The sequence below is a fragment of the Augochlora pura genome, chromosome 7 (assembly GCF_028453695.1).
Source record: "Augochlora pura isolate Apur16 chromosome 7, APUR_v2.2.1, whole genome shotgun sequence".
Taxonomy (NCBI): domain Eukaryota; kingdom Metazoa; phylum Arthropoda; class Insecta; order Hymenoptera; family Halictidae; genus Augochlora; species Augochlora pura.
Genome location: NC_135778.1, coordinates 17,201,464 through 17,219,675, shown reverse-complemented (window position 1 = coordinate 17,219,675; position 18,212 = coordinate 17,201,464). Strand labels below are relative to the sequence as shown.

At 44.5% G+C, this 18,212-nt stretch overlaps 1 protein-coding gene across 3 annotated transcripts in view; it reads right to left on the bottom strand.

Annotated features, from left to right (window-relative positions):
* The window catches only part of LOC144473608 (uncharacterized), an 84,839-nt gene that overhangs the window by 42,948 nt on the left and 23,679 nt on the right, over nucleotides 1-18,212 (bottom strand). Inside the window, exons 2-4 of one of the 3 annotated variants that reach the window (XM_078187634.1) lie at nucleotides 11,914-11,983; nucleotides 7,253-7,722; nucleotides 2,549-2,689 (exon numbers count right to left, since the gene is read on the bottom strand). In XM_078187634.1, the coding sequence (XP_078043760.1) occupies nucleotides 2,549-2,689; nucleotides 7,253-7,704 (593 nt within the window). In that variant the 5' untranslated portion in view covers nucleotides 7,705-7,722; nucleotides 11,914-11,983. Of the gene's footprint in view, nucleotides 1-2,548; nucleotides 2,690-7,252; nucleotides 7,723-9,833; nucleotides 10,039-11,913; nucleotides 11,984-18,212 lie in introns of those variants that run through there. The other 2 variants (XM_078187636.1, XM_078187635.1) reach the window with 2 other exon arrangements.

The window sequence follows — 18,212 nt, the reverse complement described above, 5'->3', positions numbered from 1 at the left end:
ACTTTCGCGGGGACACTCGCGCGAGGCTGTTGACCGATGCCAGCCCGGGCACGACACCAACTAAACTTCGCGTCTCCGGCGAGGCGGTTGCTATATCGTATCTCGTATATCGTATACTGTACAGAACAGCCGCGGAATCGATCGTAAATCCTCGACGCACCACGCCTGCGTTCACAGACTTCCCTCGCTCCGCCCGGTCTCACGAGAACACTGAACACTGGACAGAGAACCGAACCGACTAAACCGAGACGCGGGGCATCACCGAGAAAACCCGACACTGCTGCCCTCTGTCGACCAGAGACGCAAACAACCTGCTACCTTGCATCCTAGCACCGCCCCTTCGATCCGGAATGAGAGAAAAAATGTTCGAAAAAATTAATCAAATTGAACCAATCCAGAACCAATTGCCGTTCTTGTAAAAATTTAAATACTCCAAAATTTGACATGGTAAACGATTTTTTAAATGACAACGACAGAGTTCAATGTACATCGAGTATTAATAATACTGGCATAGAAAAGGACAAGCTAATTGTCAATTACGAGATAGATACAGGATAGATACAGGATAGGATCACAGATTAAATATAGACATAAAGTCTCCGATGCAATAACCAAATGTGTAATAATAGAGATGATAGGAAAAAGTATTTTTATATGAGTGTAATAGTAAAGTATCTGAGAGGAAAAAGTTGATAATAAGATAATGGTGTAATATGAATATGAGTGATACCGAAATAGATTTTTTTAAATCTAAATCTATAAAAGAAACACTGTGTATAATGCTTGTGAACCAGATTTAGCAGTATGTAATAGAAAAGCGTTCATTTCCTCTTCAATGCTTTCCTCTTTAAGCTTTACCTAGTAACGGAAGTCTGCTAATTGGTTTCTTAACAACCGTGATATGTACCGCTTTTCTTTAAACCCTTTTCACTCGTCGCTTATTTAACTACAAAACGAAGACGTCTCTTGCGACCTGCGCAGTAACTTCTCGTTACCTCCTTATTCAAAAGAGTGCAAAATAATTTCTTTGTTATTACAATTTGCTTATATGTATATAGATGATTTCAATTTTCTAAAAATCTATTGAGTAAAAAATTGTTAACGCTGAAATTCTTTTAAAAAATATAGCATTTTTTATGAATCTCCGTAGTCGTCGATCGTTAGATAGGGATGCGTCCTCATAAAAATTCATTAAGGAAATTTTCGATAATTTTTTATCTATTTTGTGATTAAGAATGGAAAAATTGATTACATATTCGGATCAGACAATTCATTGAAGTAATTTTCGATAGTTTTTCATCATGTTATGATTAAGAATAAAAAGATTGATTACATATTCAAATCAGTCAATTAACGAGTCGCTAATTTCATGCGATAAAAAGTAAATAAAAGTCGCGAGAATAAATGCAGCATAAACTAATTGTGTTTTATGGTTCCGCAACAAAGACGACACGATAATAAACGTCGTTTCACACGTTGTTTCCGCGTCGTCCTTGCACCGTACCATGCATCCTCTCTCGTACCTTTTTCCCTCAGTTTAGCAACAATGCTCGAGTATGCAATAAAGACGCATTGTTGCTATCGTTCCGCTGTTACGTACGGTTGCTCGCGTACACGTCCGACCGGACATATCCCAAGAGCACGTGCGCTGCGAATTCATATTCATCGACGTGCAAATTCTTCGAATGACATCATGCCTTATCTCTATTTTAAACCTTCCGAAGAATGATGTCAATATCGCCACCTTTTATGTCGGTGTGCCACTTTTCGGTTTTAAGCGGAATTCTCCGGTTACTTCTCGCGTGTCTACGCGTCAACGAATTATTCGTACGACAACGGGACAAAACGAGAAAAGACAAGCATAAGACGAGCCAGAAGATGAAATAAAGGATTGCATGGTAAACCGCTGGTTTCCAGGTCGACGGAACCCGCCTCTGTATGCTGCTCGTTGAAAACCGGCATTTAATATTCCAGGCTCGCGTCGTCGTTGTCGTCCAACGAAATCAGATGCGACGATGATCGCACCGTGTGATAAGTGGAAGCCTATTAGATGGTTCACGCGTGTGGGCGGGGCTGTCGCTACGATAGCATCTGAATCTGATCTCGCCGCGAAAAATCGTGATAATATTCGTAGGCGGGAAATCGTGTCGGCGCGTGTCAAAGGCTTAACAAAGACGAGCTCTGATCCACTGTTGAACTGACGCGTATATGACTTTGAAAAGCTTCGAGTTCCCTCGGTCAATCGTTCGATGAAAAATCAAATCGAATGGCACTTGTTGCACACGAATGCTCGAAGCTAACGCGAGGCAGTCAAGCAGGACTTGCCTAGCGGGATCTTAAACGGGAGGGGGTCTTTTAGGGATTCTTTTTAACGGCCAGACAGGGTCCAGGACTTCTCACGGAATTTCAAATCTGGTCGATGCGAACGGGAAACTAGTTTCTACGGGACCTGAACTGACCCGGCTGTCCCTTTCCTAAAACTTTTTGTAGGCTGTTGGATCGAAATCTTGACTCGAGGCCAAATTAGTTCGAAAAGCAGTTTACTTACTCGGTATCGGGCACAGGTACGATCATAGAGGGTACGAGTCCGTTGTGGTCCAGGAAACGATTGATTTCCGGTTCTTCTTGAACTGGTGTCTCGTATACCAGAGTTTCAACCATCGATCCTTTGCTCGAACCGAAGGAAACTCTGCAGGATAGAAAAAAGTGTTATTCCGAACAATTCGTTTTTTTATGTTTCACGTTGAGAATCGTAAAGTCAAGAAAAACGTCCCTATTTGTCCGTTGGACAATACGAACCCAACCGTAGCATGCAGTTCTCCGAAAAGCCGTTACTTCATTTTGAATCTTTTTATTTCAGTATGACCGATAGCTGCACTAAAAGTCGGGCCATCACCGCATTCAAATATCCTTTCTTTTCGCATGTATTGTTTAAGCTGTGGCGCTATTTACGGTTTATTGCCTGCTGCGGTCAACTTTTAAGTCTTGCGGATTCTACGCGTGCCTTACTCAAAGGAACAGCGCATACCTGCGAGTGTCCATTAACCTGGGCGGTCACTTTTTCCCTTTTTTTTTGCAATTTCAAAAACCAAATATTCAGGTTGGTCGTTTCCTTCACTCAGTTCCAAAAATGTGCAATAGACGAATACACTTGTTTCAACCAAAAATTTACACCCATATCGAATTCATCTCGGAGCAAACAGCATTATACTTCTCACTCGATCTACAGCAGTTATACTATTAACACCCTACATTCAATATGAATTCTAAAATGCACAGTCAATTGTTAAGTGATATTTAAATAAATAGTTTTACGTTACATCTTACTTCTTCAATCAAGTCATTTTCTACTATGCTGTTTGGAAAAAAATGATCCCTCTTGGATTCGTTTGCAGACAGAACTTGATATCATGGGCGAATATTGTATAATAAGAAAGAACAATAATTAAAGCATGTTGAAATATCATTTATAATTTAGGGGATGCATCGAGGGTGCGGTGGAGGAGCACCGATTCGGAAAGAAAAGAGAACTGTCCTGTTAGTCGCCGCCTTATGGAAAGTTGAAAAAATCGTTGCCGTAAACCTCAATTTCCTATCGCGTGACAGCGTTCGAAGCGAGTGAATCGGACACTCGGTAACCGCATGCAGCGGGCGGTCCCATATCAAAATCGAAATCCCGCGATCGAGGGATCCGGTTACGTTGATCAAGCGCCGTCGAGATTAAAGCTGCGAGTCTGTACTCTGTGCGCACCGCATACAGTCTGCACCCATTTCGCGCGTATCGTCTCGGTATAATCATCGCGGTACCGTCGACCCTTCGATCTTTTCAGCAAATTCGTTTTAACTAACTGATCTGAAAAACATCGAGGCACATTTACATATTTAACTGTTAAATCGAGCTTCTAATTGCAACCTGGTTTTGAACGAGAAAAGTTATAGTCGATTATTATATAACTATTAATCGTGAATTTAATATATTTTTTAAATGTTGCTGGCCATTTTTGTATTTTTTTCTGATCCGGTTATTTCCTAGTGATCTCAGCAAGGAAAGAGATTCCCGTATTTTTTCTCTGCAAATTTAATAGTCGATACTTATGTTTCGTCTGGGCGTTCTAAGGTACCGCGTGGTTGATCAATATTTTCCGGTTGCGCGGCGGGAGTTTGTGCTCTCGCTGGCGTAACAGGGTTCTGATCCAGACTAGACTGATTGTCGGTGAGGTGCTGCCACGCAGTGGGGAGATCATTCAACAAAACTGCATCGTTTCAAGGGTAACACGCAGATAATACGCATTACGAAGATGCGTTCGTCTCACGCGGCTTTATTATCTCACAGTGCACACGAGCAATTAGGGTCTCAACCTGAAGATAGTCGACACGTTGACCGCAATATATGAGCGATACAATCGTGCATTCTCACTAATTAAGACACTTCGAGTGTCTTCTTATTTTGGTGGTAGTTTTTCTGCAGTCAATGCGTTGAAGAAGGCAACGAAATGCTTTTACAATCGCTGTTTAATTTGTTCTGTTGCAAATTAAGCTTCTGCAATAAGTACTATAAGTTATAGGTTTTAAAAATGTTACTTTTTTGGGTAAAAAGGAAAGCAAATTCTACAACTGACTAATATCTTGTGCGCTACTACCCCTTATAAGCATTGCGATAGAGAAGCTAACCAGCTCGAACAAATATTGACAGAGTATGAGCAAGACTGATTACGATCGTTTGATCATCCAGTACACAGAGATCGAATCTTCCGAAAATTGCCCGAAAACATTATAACATCTGTGTACACACGCAGTGCTGTAGCCTTTTGTATAACGCCAGCGACCCCTCTACTTACGGCCGATCTGTGTTACCGTTTCAAACTGTTGCCGATGACGTAACTATAATTCGCAAACATCTGCCCACGCTCCCAACTCTCTCGCTCTGTTCCCCCGAAACGCGAATTCATCCACTGAAAGTACTTCCTATCGTGACTCACGCGGCAACAAAAATCGTAACAAGAGGAAATTGCGCAAATCGAGCCGCCTCTCGTCGAGCAACTTCGCAACGAACTAGTACGTATAAAGGAGGCGAGTTTGTAGCACCTCCGCATCTTTCAGGAGTTTGCTCGAACAGTCTCCTCAAACATCGTGCATTATCATTAGATTGAGGATTGTATGCATTCAGGAGCAAAATTTTAATAACCCGCAATCTTTTACGAGGACTCATCCCTATATCTCTCATTCTCTTCGCAATGATTCTTTGAATAGGATACTCAATTCGGTTAATACTTCCAGCAACGACGTCGACTTGTTCATTAATGAATTTGGTCTTTATACAAAATGAAAATTATATTTGCGAATTGCTAATTGTCAGCCAGGGAGTTGTTTATTTCTTTAACAATTACAGTAACTTGAATATGATATAATGACACTTCTTAATTCTCTTAATTGATCTCACTGTTTTAAAATTGATCTACTCGCTTTTGTCATAAATGCATCAAATCCATAGTCTATTGACCAAATCGATTTGGTCAATTGATTTTAAAAATCAATTATACGATGTATATCAGAAGCTAGAACGTTTTTCTTGTGTTTGGTTTGTGCATTCTAATCATATCCTTTCTATTCTCCACTTTTCTATTGCTATTCTATTATTATTTTTATTATTATTATCATATTGTTTTTTTTTTTATAGAAAATAAAGACATCTGGCCCGTTTATGCGAAATAAATAAGTAAACAAAATGTGGCTCGATGAATTTTAACGACACTATTATTTTCTCGTCAATTTATTAAAATCAATAAAAGAAGAAATAGATTTTTATTTAATTTCTGTTCCTGGTAAGTGATGTGGGAATTTCTTTATGTTGCATATAAATTCGCAGGTTAATTATCGTGATTGAAACCGTCTGAAACTTCGCGTGAGATCGCGAACGAATGAGAATCGAAGAAACGCTCATCGAACGACCTTCGTGTCTCTAGACGCATTTCACGCTTGAAAAAATCCGCGTCTACGTCCACGCGATGAAATGTTTATATGAGAGTTGCGTGGGCGGAGTTTCTCGTGGAATAAAAGAATGTTTATTAACGGCGGCGATAGAGCAAGTAAGTACGCGTTTGATCGACAAAGTATTCGTAGCTCTGCCCGGCAAGGACAAAGGCGATAGTATAGGTTGGGTTTTGTTCGAGCACGGTTCACAAGACGTTCGCATGACCGTGACCTAGCCAACATGTAAATGTCACGCGAATATTCAGTGGGATGCGCCGCGAAAGACGTCTCGCGAGTCACAGTTCGGCTCGGCTCGGCTCGGCACGATTCGGCTCGCAAACCGGTAATGCCGTCGTATCATCCTTCGCGGATGTCGTTCGTCGTCTCTTCGATCACCGAGACTCCGCTTTGTCAACCGACGACGTCCGATCAAATAAATTAACGCGCGAATCGTCGTCCCGTCTTTCTTCGAGCCGGCAGCCGGCAGCCGGTGGCCGGTGGCCGGTGACGCAAGCGACGAAGGCCGCCGTCGATTACCGTTTCCGCGTTCGATCTCGATCCCCGCGGACCGAAAATAAAAACAGCCGTATCCGAAAAGAAGGTGCACTCCCAGTATCGCGAGTCGCACGGATAATTTTAACCCGAGCTCCGCGCGCTCTCCCACCTTGACAGTGAAACGAATCGTTTTCTCTGATCACACGCGAGCCTCGCTGTCATTCGCGTGGTTTTACGGGCCTGTCAACTAGCATGCTCACTCGCCATCCAAGTTGTTGGCACGTCAACACGTGGAGACGTGTGTCCTGGAGCGAAGAAAGGAATCGTATCGCGATCGGGAGAAAAAATGATGCGGCTAGGATTATGTCCGGTGATAACGACGCGACGATAGTAGAGAAACGCGATTACCGTTCATTTCTTGGGTTCCAGGAAATGCTTGTCAGTCGATCATTTATCGGATAAAAAGGCCGAGACTCGGAAAGAGACAGGGAGAGAGAGTTGACTCTTAGGTCTGACAGGAACTCGGGCGACACACCCTGACTTCCATGCCCGTTCAGGCCGATACGGTGCTCTGAAAACGATTCTGAACAGACCGAGTTTGATCGTACCGATCACTCTTGTTTTCCCGATGGAATCGGTACGATTTGAATCGCTACAACAGTTGCTCCAATCGCAAGCCCAATACGGCAGTCGAGAAGGTTAGAGAGCGAACCAAATTAGAAAGGTGGTCTGACCCTGTGAACCCCGTTACCTGGAGACTCGGCATCCTGGTGGCGTGAATTCTCACCTTTTCAGACTAGTGTGCTTGGCGCCGTTGAACAGTTTGTTCTTTCGGTCGCTGCCGACGGTGCTGGCGTCGCTGTTGATGCTGTAGAGGCTGTCGTCTTTGGTGACCTTGGAGGTGTGCAGCGTCGACTTTTTGACCACGGTGCCGTTGTGCTTGGGGCTCTCGATGATCGGCAGGCCGTGTTGCTGCTGATTGTTCGGCTGCTGCTGCTGCTGTTGCTGTTGCCGGTGGCGTTGGTCGCCGATCGGGGAGGCGTGCTCCTCGATCTTCGTCGGGACAATCATGGATTTGGCGGTGTCCGGACGACTCCTTGGGGAATTGGTGATCGCCGACTTCGAGGCCAGATGAGGTCGTTCTCTCGGGCTCTTCGGCAGCTTACTAACGCGATGGCTCGCCTGATTCGAGTCTCCCGGTGGCGGCTTGTCTTCCGTCGGCAACATGTACGACAACATCGTCCTGCCTCCGTTCACCTGCGCGAAACAGAACAAGACCGCTCTGAGACCGGAAACGGGAAACAACTGTGCTGGTGGTACAGCGGTGTACGCGGACTACCAGCTGCGGCGCGCAGTGGTCGATTTACCTACGAAGCGGGACAAAAATCGGCAATGCTTGAAATTTTACTCGATTTGCAAACAATGTCCGTCCAATTCAATTGTTTGAATAGAATTTTCATTACAGTAAATAGGTGATGAGTATCGTTAAATCTTTTTCCTGCACTTGTAGTATTTAAATGTGCCTACAACTACTGATACTATAGAGCATCTTCCGGACGGGTGGCGTAATAATTTATTAAATAAAAAGTAAAATAAAATAATTCAATAAAGTATACTGATATAAGCAGATATCCTTGCCATGATATCTAAATTGTAAAACTGGAACGGCTAGAACTGCGAACCAAGTGACCATTTTGATATCTTCAATACTTGTTTGCTGTACCTGCTGCGTATCTATGTCTCGTGTATCTTCGTTTTATGTATCTCTGCCTAAACTGTATTATAAAAGGCCTTAAACAGCTCGTAAATAGATATTAATAAAATTGTTATAAGTCGTAAAGTATATTTGATCGGCTTGTGACTCGAATGCGGCGCGAGTAGACGAGGATAAAACGAGATAAGACCCGAGGAAATCGATGCGACTCGAGGATCGGTTCGGAATTTATCGTTTTGCTCGTCCGGTCTCGCTGGAGCCGAGCCGAGCGGGGCCGAGCGAAGCGGAGCGGGAAAGAGGTCGCGCTTGAATTACCAATTGGTACTAATTACACCGAGCGCCGTGAGTTAATATCTATTAACGCTTCAACGATCTCCGTGGAGCGCTTTCTTTCCCATAGCGGATCGACGTGGCGTCGCCTAGCCTTCAAAGACGTCATGCTCTACGAGTGCGTTCGTTCCCACACGCCGTCGGCCCTACGCGGATCAAAAATTTAACGAGGAATCCTATGAAAGGGGGAATATGCCCGCGCGCCTTTGATTTTCACGGCGGCGCGTGCTTTTCTTTCGGAATGACAAGAGGGGGAAAGGTTTCGAATCGGAGGCGAAGACCGGGAAAGGAATCCCGAGAGCCGTGACGGGAATCCAAGACGTTGGATCACGGCTGACCACAGTGGATCGCGTTCGCGCTCAAAGGATGCGCCCAGGAAGATATCAACGGCGCGGTGTGGCTGTTCGAGAGGAGATCGTGACTCACGGTTCGTCTCCCCGCAATTCACCGTATCGGCTTTTTTTTACCGACTACTTTACGCCAGTCCGGGAATTCTCGCGATCCTCGTCGGGCGTATTGCACCCGGATGTTTTTTTCGGTCGACGGTCGCACACGTGACCCTCGTCTTCTCACGATATTTAGCCGGCGCGGGATAGGTGACTGGGAAAACGGGACCGAGTTCGCGTGGTCGTAACTCCGGCAACGGAAGAACGGTCGTATCGATATCGTTAACGATTTGACTGCCGCGTCAGCGACCTATAACATTTTATAAAACTCACCTATTCGATTTCGTCGAATTAACTCTTTACGCTTCGTGAGCTGGAAGTTGGAGTGGATCGTTTTTACTTGTGTTAGCCAGGCAAAAAGTTGGAGCGCGAAGGCTTAATACTGGAAGATTGACTTGTTCGACTACTATATGATTACTTTTACAACGTTTTATGTTCTGCGTATGCGTGACACAGCAGTAAAAACATTAGAAAACAAGTGTTGGAAGAGAAGCAATAGAATCAGAATTTCTAGTTAAAGTTCATTGCGATCTTCTTGGAAGAACCAGTTCAAAAAGAGAAACTAGGATCAACTACAAAAAAGAAAAACTAGCAAGAAACAGAGTTGGTGAAAATCCAGCGGAAATACATGAATACAGACTAGCGCCTTATTTTTATAGCCGCCGATTGTCAACAACTATAAAAACAAACCGCCAGTCTTGAGTAATCCTATCTCTTCTTCCCAAATTGCCAATTTTTGTATATAAGCTGAAGGACTATTCGGGAGTACTTATTGTACAGTGATTGGACAGAAAATGACGAGAGAACGAGTGGAAAAGGGCGCATAGGTCGATGGAGAATAGCGCGTGCAACGTATATGTATAATGTAAACAACGTACGTCAGCCGGAAGTTTGGTGAACCATTAGAAAGACAATAAAGCGATTGTTGGCAGCAGTTCGGAGAGTTACCTTGGAGTGGCGTGGCGCGCGGTATTCTGGCGGGAAAGAGAAAAAGATCGTGTCGCGGCTCGAGAAAGAATGGAAGGAAGGATCGAACGCGGAAGAAACGCGGGCGTTCGCCAGGAGAACGGCTCGCCGCAACTGGCGGGGAACGTCGCGCGAGACCGCGACGCAAAACCGATCCAAAGGATGGAGGAATGGCGGCCTCGGACGCTTATACCTACGTCTACTCCACTGTGTTCCGAAGTTCGCTCCTCGCTGAAACTGTGCTCGCGTCGCGCCGCGCCGCGTCTCGTCTCGTCCCGCCCCGACCCGTCGTTCGATCGAGCCGAGCGCCGATGCGATAGACGCGAAAACCGTCTATATCGGACAGACCCAGTCACCGACACAGCCGCCTCCGCCGCCTACACCGACATTGCGTTTACCTATATCGGTTCCGCGCACACTGCACTCGTGAATCGACCTCCGGGCTTCAATCATCGCTCGAGACTTCGCGATGCACTCTCGTGAGCTCCGCTCTGTGCGAGCCGACGCGGCGCGACGCGCGTAGATAATCATTTCGACCAGCTACCGGCATCGCGACGCCTTCACCGTCGAAGCACCGGAATAACACCATTCAGGATTTCGGCGCTATCTTCTCTAGTAATTAAGCTTCCGCGTAACTCCTCTCGGGTATTCCAAACTCCCGACTTCCAACGCACGATTTGCAGATTATTTAACCTTCCTATTCGATAAGTATAGAGTCAATCACGTCCGGAAACCACGCGGTAGCTGGCTCCGCAATTATACGTTGTTTATAAAAACTTATGGTAATGGTGTTTGGGCTCACTCAGATCTGATTAAAGAAAATATGTACGTGCATGTCTTAACAATTTCAATGCGGGTACATCAGTAAAACGGGATACTCTTTTGCGTAGCGTGGACTCCGTTGGGGTAACAATAATATTTGTCGAAATACGTAAAGTACGTGAACCCTTTCTGGAACCACTGTATGTACTGTACAGTCAAGTTATTAACTGAACTGTTTGTCTAGATCAAGACAGGATCAAACATTTTCATGTCAGACGTATAAAACAGGAACAATTACACCATAGTCCACAACGATAGTCTTCGCTAGACATATATATGTCTAAACAACAATTATAGGATTAATATACACATGCTAACGAAAGTAATCATTTATTTGCCGAATTCAAACAATTTAATTCCAACAAAATGCTACGGAAGTTATACAAGCCTGTGTATTTACACAGTATAGATCATATGGTCGATTCGGAAACCAATCAGGTTAAGTATTAACCTTGATAAAGAGATAAATAAGAATTTTGCAAATTAGCTGGAAAGAAGAAATAATGTCACTAGAAATGAAAAGCAGAATTTTTATTATAATTTTGTTTAGTAATTCCATTCTGACATGAATGCTGCGATCCATTGATTATTTAGGAAGGAATCGACTATATTGATTTGTCGATCAAAATCTTATAATAAAGGTGCGTTTGCACTGCACATCTCATTTTGAAAGAAAAATCTATATAAATCCAAAACATCGCAAGGGGTTAATCTCAGGGGACATGAAACGAAGACATAACGGTAAGGAGAAGAGGTTCGGAGACGGCGACCCGTCTGTTAGACGCGACCAATATCGCGGAAACGCGCGTTATTTTGTTCCCCATAACTTCAAAGCTATCGAACACACTTTAACTTCCAATAGCGCAAACAGAAACCCGTACAAGTTTCCTCTCGCGAGCGTAATAGAACCCGACGAACAGAAAATGGCGGAAAATTTCTTCTCGCCGGGCGACCTCTCGCAGTTCTGAAAAGAATATCCAATATTCCAAGTGGATCCAATTACACGAACAAGAGCGCGCAAACATCGCGAATCGGGAATCGGGAATCGGGAATCCGAAATCGAGGCGAGGTCGGCTCGTCTCGACGGTGAATTATTCACGGTGGGCCTCGCGTAAAATCACCGTGAAACCGAGTCGGGGACAAGTGCCATTTCATTGTTCCGATACTTACGCTCGTGGCAAGCAGCTCCGGAGTTGATGGTTTTCGTGATGCTCGCGCTATGGACTGGCATTTGGACAGTCTGCAACAAAAACGCGATATTTCGTGGTTAGACTTTCGCCTTTAGATTAAGCATAGAGGCGGGGGTGGTCATGACGCTGTCGATCAACAGACTTGTGATCAACTGTAGCTGTGGCTTGAAATCAGTGTTATGCTTATCGAATAAAACATATTACATATTTATTACAAAAATAAACAAAATAAAAGGATTAAGGACATCAATAATTATTAAATTAAAATAATAAGAAAATTTAATAATATGTCTTATTTGATCAAAATTCCAGGATTCAAATTTCGTTTTCACTTGCCAGCGAGGGCCATCGATAAATGATCACTACCAATTCTGCCCTGACCCAACTGCTGATGCAGCATCGATCACGAAAACTTTTCGTTAATCTCTTCTTTCTCGTCTCGTTGGACGGATTCTACACCCCTACCTGATTTCCTTAGATTCATCCCCACCTTCCCTATCTTCTTAAGACCCTTCATAGCCCCTATAATCCTGTAGAGTCGAACCTCTTTGTAGTGAAATGCATTCAACGCAGGTTTCTATTTGTACGATGAAACTGTATCGAAAAGCGCCTGGAAGGCAATCGCGGCAGCATTCTAGCCGACGATCGGCAGGTAGAAAGAGAACGGGATTTCGCTCGGGGGTAGGTAGCGCGTATCGCGGGGGCGATTCTAAAAAAGGCCATTAGTCGAGAGAAACGGCGGGATGCACCCTCGGTACGCGACCGGCAGGCAGCCTTCAACCCTGGTCGCGCACAGCCACTCTTTTTCAATGGGCAATGCGTCGACCGTCGGTCTAGAGGCGTGGCGCGGGACGAAGCGGGAGGAAGCGATCTCGCCGCCTGAATAGGCACCTGTTTTCGCAGACAGGTGACACGAGCACGGTACGACGAGCGAGCGCGATGCGCTGCCGGATGAGAGGGGCTGCGAGGGGAAACGCGAAAGAGGACAAGCCAAGGCACGACACGACACGACACGACACGGCCTGGCCCGGCCCGGCCCGGTCTATGGAAACGCGTGAGAACCTCGGGATAGACCGGGAGAAGGGCAATGACTCCTAGAACAGAACGCGGGTGCGCCGACAGACGAATGCGCGACATCGAGAATAAAACCTTCCTCGGGGGCCGACGCGTCTTGGGGAAAAAAGAGTGGCTTCGACCGTCTGGCCAGGCTCTCTCTTCTCGAGGAGAAGATTTCCGGGGATACGGTACCTACTCGACGGACGAGCAGGCCCTCCCTTTGCTTCGTCCCGAGTCGCGCGTCTCGTTGTGTTGTTTAGCCCCCGTGTCTCGCTTCCGTTTCACTCGAGTGATCTCTTTTTCGGCACTCGGAGAAACGCGCTCGCGACTCTTTCATTATGCGCAAACGAAGAGAAGAGGCTCGAAGATATCGAGATCGATCGGTCCACGAGTACCCTAGAGCTCGTTTACTGCAATCGAGACACCGCGAGACGTGCCGGCGGGTAGACGGAACTCGCGGATTGCTCGTAGATCGCTCGTGGCTAGCAAAGCGTGAGCACAGCGCGAGCAAAGAGCGAGCACAAACAAAGAGGGCGGAGCTCGTTCAGCGGTGTTGTGCGACGCGATTACGGCATCGAGACAACCGCCTGCGTCGTCCCGCTAAATTGATAAATCTGCGTGACCCCGCTGTTCGTCGAGCTGACCGACCCTCTTCCTTCGAGTTGTCGGAGAACTTGCGACTCTACGTGCATCCGGCAGAGACTTTGCCATGGTGTGCAATGATCAATCACTGTTTAAGAATGAGGAACGGGACAATTTGGGAACAGGAGATGCAATTATTCGAGCCTTGCGTCTCGTTTTTAGAGTTGTTGGTTATCCACTTTTGTTTACAAGCTGGAGGATAACTGGGGACAATTTACTCAATTTCTCTCTAACGAACCAGCCATGTTCGAAATTATTTGAAAAACTAAAAATGTGAATTTTATGTTTTGTAATGATTAATATTTTGTAACTCGAGTAAAGGTACGTCACTTCTTTAGGATATGTCGGAATGAGTTGTTTCTCGTTGCATACGATTCAGTATATACATATCTTACTGCAGCTGTAGCTCTGGTTTCCCTTTAGAACACGTGTAAATCCTTCTTATAACATCTGGAGAAACCAAAAGTAGTCGCAAAACGCGAGATCTTCGCGAGCGTCGTGAAAACAAAAGATTATCGTCGCCGGCCAGCTTATCGCCAATTTTATCTCCACCATCCATGAAAACCGATCGACCCAGTATCCTCGCCATCTCCAGGGGGAAACTGGCGCGGCGTCGTCGTAGTCACCGGGTTACATAATCTTTCAAATATTTTCCAGCTGACTGGTATTGTTCCACCGGCTCCCTCGCTAAACCGCTGAAAATTTTCACGGGAAATTGCTTCTCGCGCGTACTCCAGTATCGATTATGAATTGCATTACCATAATATTTGCTTCGCGCTCGGGATGAACACGCGACGGTTACGTAACAGACGAGACGGCGATGAAACTGCGACGCAGACACAGGGGTCCACCACCGTCCCCGCCGTCGCATCGAGTCGAGCTTATTAAACTCCTTAACCCTTTAGAGTCCATCTAGTCGGCGCGCGCGTGTTGCATTAGCCCGCATTTCTCCGTTTTAAAATCGCAGGCCACCTATCTGTCAACGGCGGCGCGGCAAAAGACGAAGGAGGCCGATAACGTGCCAAATGCGCAACATGTATCTACGTAAGAATCTTTCCGCTCCTATTTACGTAGAATTTAATAAATCGAATTCGACGGACGTTGTCGAACGAAAGAAATCCGAAGGTATGGCGCAACACTTTCATCGGCGGCCGAGCAAGCGTTAAATTAAAATTCTGAATCGATTAACACCCAACCCTGGTCGCGCTTCGCGTCGTACGCTGCATTCTCGAACACAGCGGTGGGAGCTGAGTAGCCAAAATCGAAGCTCGGCGACCCTGCCCGTCAATTAGAGTGCTCGGCGATGCGAAAAATTCGCAACAGTCTCCCGAACCGGTGAACCAGACCAGCTCTCGACCGAATCAATCCACGAGTCGAGGCAGGCCGTCCTGAATACCAGCGCCGAAACCTGGTTCAACGAAACCAGGCTGAAGATCTCGGTCTCGAAACAAACAAACGCGGCGGCGTGCATTTTAATTGCGTGATTAGGGAGCGCGCGAGTTCGTCACCCCCTGCCGCTTAATTCGATAACGCGACCGGCGATCGAGCGATTCGAACGTGTCTATTTCCGGCCGCTTCTAACGTTACATCGAACGAGATTTCCGGCACCGTGACTTCCTGTCGATCGCGGTTCCGCTGTTCCGATGATGATAGAGCTAACCGGCAAAGTAAAAGTCCTGAGTATAGTGTGCATTCCAATGTTTGTTTCTCTAATGCAGCGTTGCTAGTTTCTCTTATTATTCCTTGTAGAGAAGACCAATCGCGGCTGTAATATCGGAGAGGTAGCAACGCATTAAATATCTCAATACATATGATACATATGATAGATACAATACATAGTTCGGTTATACATACAATATTTTGTTAAGGGCACATACAGGTTCGCAGGTAATATTTGCGCAACGAATGTACGTCTTCTACTGAACCCAATATTCAGCGAAGGTATTTAAAAACAGTAGATAGGATTTGAGATAGTTGATCACCAAATAATACTTATATTTTAATAAGAGGTAACTATGTACAAAACAACGTGTGTTGTACAAAACAACCTAGTTTTGTTTCTCTGCTAAAACGTGGAGGTGAAAAACCCCTCCACAAGGAATTTACAAAAATAGAGGGGCACTGGACCGACCAATTATACAAACTTATCAAAGGGTCCGATGGGGATTGGTTCGGCAGCCTAACGCCAAAAGTCGTGACGTCATTGACAAAGACGTCCGCTGTATCCTTTAAAAATTGTAAGAAACAAAGCTGCTGAGCCTTAATAATATAAAATGTCATTTAAAACACATTTATCTACCATATTACGATAGACGCGAACGTTAAATTTTTTTGCTGCTTCAAATTGTCATATTAGTATTTTTTTAGCAAATGTATCCTTCCTTCTTGTCTGAAATCTCTATAACTTCTTTCAATAAATACTGTTTATTATCCAATATTAATAAGCACATTAACCCCTTAGGTAGACATAACAAATCTCTCATTTGTTCATTTGTGTGTACTTTTTGATGAAAACATGAACCACATATACCATTCTGAATGTTTATACAAAAATTAATGCGACTCCGGGCGAATCTCGTAAGTATTTCATAAATCAAATTTAAAAAATTGAATTCTTAAAACATCCTCGAAGAACTTTATATAAAAATTTCCGAAAAGTATCTTTCTTTTTTATTTGAATACTTCCCTAATGTTTCTGAACAAGGCAATTATAATTTGAATCAATATTGAAGTTCTAATATATGTATAATATATGTATCCTTTATTTCGAAGCCGTCCTTAATACTTTCGATCTCTTGCACGGTTAACAATAATTAATTTGAGAAATAAAATTGTCGATTTTACGATCTGCGAACATCCGCATTGACGCAAGAAATAGTATCGAATACTTATTCCATGTTTGGCTTTCTGACTTTTGCACTCCTAACATCAACCTTTTATCCGCCCTATGTGCATCGTCGTGGATATATCCATCTGCAGATTAAAGGTAGATGATATCGCTTCGATATCCGGTAGCGCGATGCTTTCACCGCGAAAACTTTTGAAAAGTTCAACTTTGAGACAGTTTTCCTCACGCGAATATTTTATATGGAACCCAGGAGAAGTATGCGAGTGCCCGCGACAGTCATCATTTTATCGCATTCCATGCAGTCTCATGCGTGCTCGAGGGAAATAAAACTTGGACAGGGCAGAAAGAGGTGCTGGTACAAGGCAATTATGCGCGAGTTGACTCGGCTTTAGGATTGGGTCAGGAGAACCACTGTGGAAGATGGTCCTCGAACGTGGTTTCACGTTGAACACGAGGTTCCCCGCAACGCGGACACGGAATAAATGATTCTCACGACTTGTGGGAACATCGTACATCCGACGTGATTCACTCGCAGTAAATCCGAAACCGCGCCTGTAAGGATCTTCCGCTCCTTCTTAAGTCGGCGATAAATTTTCAGGCCCCGTCCGATTTTCTTTTGTTCCTCCGCGAAATTACGCCCCCTTTCATTTCTGCGGGTTCACGCTCTACTCTCCAACCTCGCTCCTCGCCTCTCTTCGGCGCGACTCGCGCGGCGCCATTGTTGTCTCGGACCATTTATTGCATTTATTGCCGGTACCAGAGCGATTATTATTAACGCGAGACCAATCGCGCGAATCGACGACGAACCGATCGCTAGAAATATTTAGCTCCGGGCTCTGTGTATAGCACTTTATCATTTTTGTCCGCGCAGACGGTAGAACGCGCAATGCCAATTGCAGCGAATACAGTAAATCATTAATATTTCATAATATCAAAGCCAACGGATCTGAAACCTCAAAGAACCCACTAATTTCCTGGAAAGATCTACGTATTCTAACAGGACATTCAAAATTTACCCACGACTTATAGACATAATCATCCTGAATGCATTTTATGTGGTGAGCTCGTCAATATCCATCATATATTACTTAAACGTAGCGGGTTTTTCCTAATACGATCAAATTCACTATTAAGAGAGGCGTCGAGTGAAACTTACACGAAGACAATATCGAAAATGGCCTACTCTTCTTTAAACCCATTAATCTGTAGAACAGAGTTGCGAAGAATTGATTTGAAATATTTCTCAAATAAAATTTTATTATTCGAATGATGTCCAACTCTGCTATAAGATTCGATATAGTTTCCTTTTATAATTATTCAAGCCAATGCGAATGTTAATTAGATTCTAAACTATAAGTCACACGTGAATTGTGGCGTAGTTTATTTAGCAAGACATGTACTAGCTAAGAACCTCTCAGATAATACGACTTCGAGAGAACAAATAAATTCATAATAGTACTAGTATTATTAATAATAATTAATTTAGAATCAAGCGATACATAAAAAATAGAAGTTGCGAGGCAACAGTTAGGTTTTTGGAAGGACAGACAATCTTGTTCCGATACTTTCCGCAAAGTTGGAACATGTGTAGTCAGAGTCGAAATTTCTTGGCAGTGGACCGCGAGGAAAGTATATGTATACGAGTTAAAGAAGAGCAGCAGCCGTACTAGTTTCAGCGTCGGTCGATGGACTTCGAGTGGGACAAGATTACAAAGAGTGCCGCAACAGTTGTC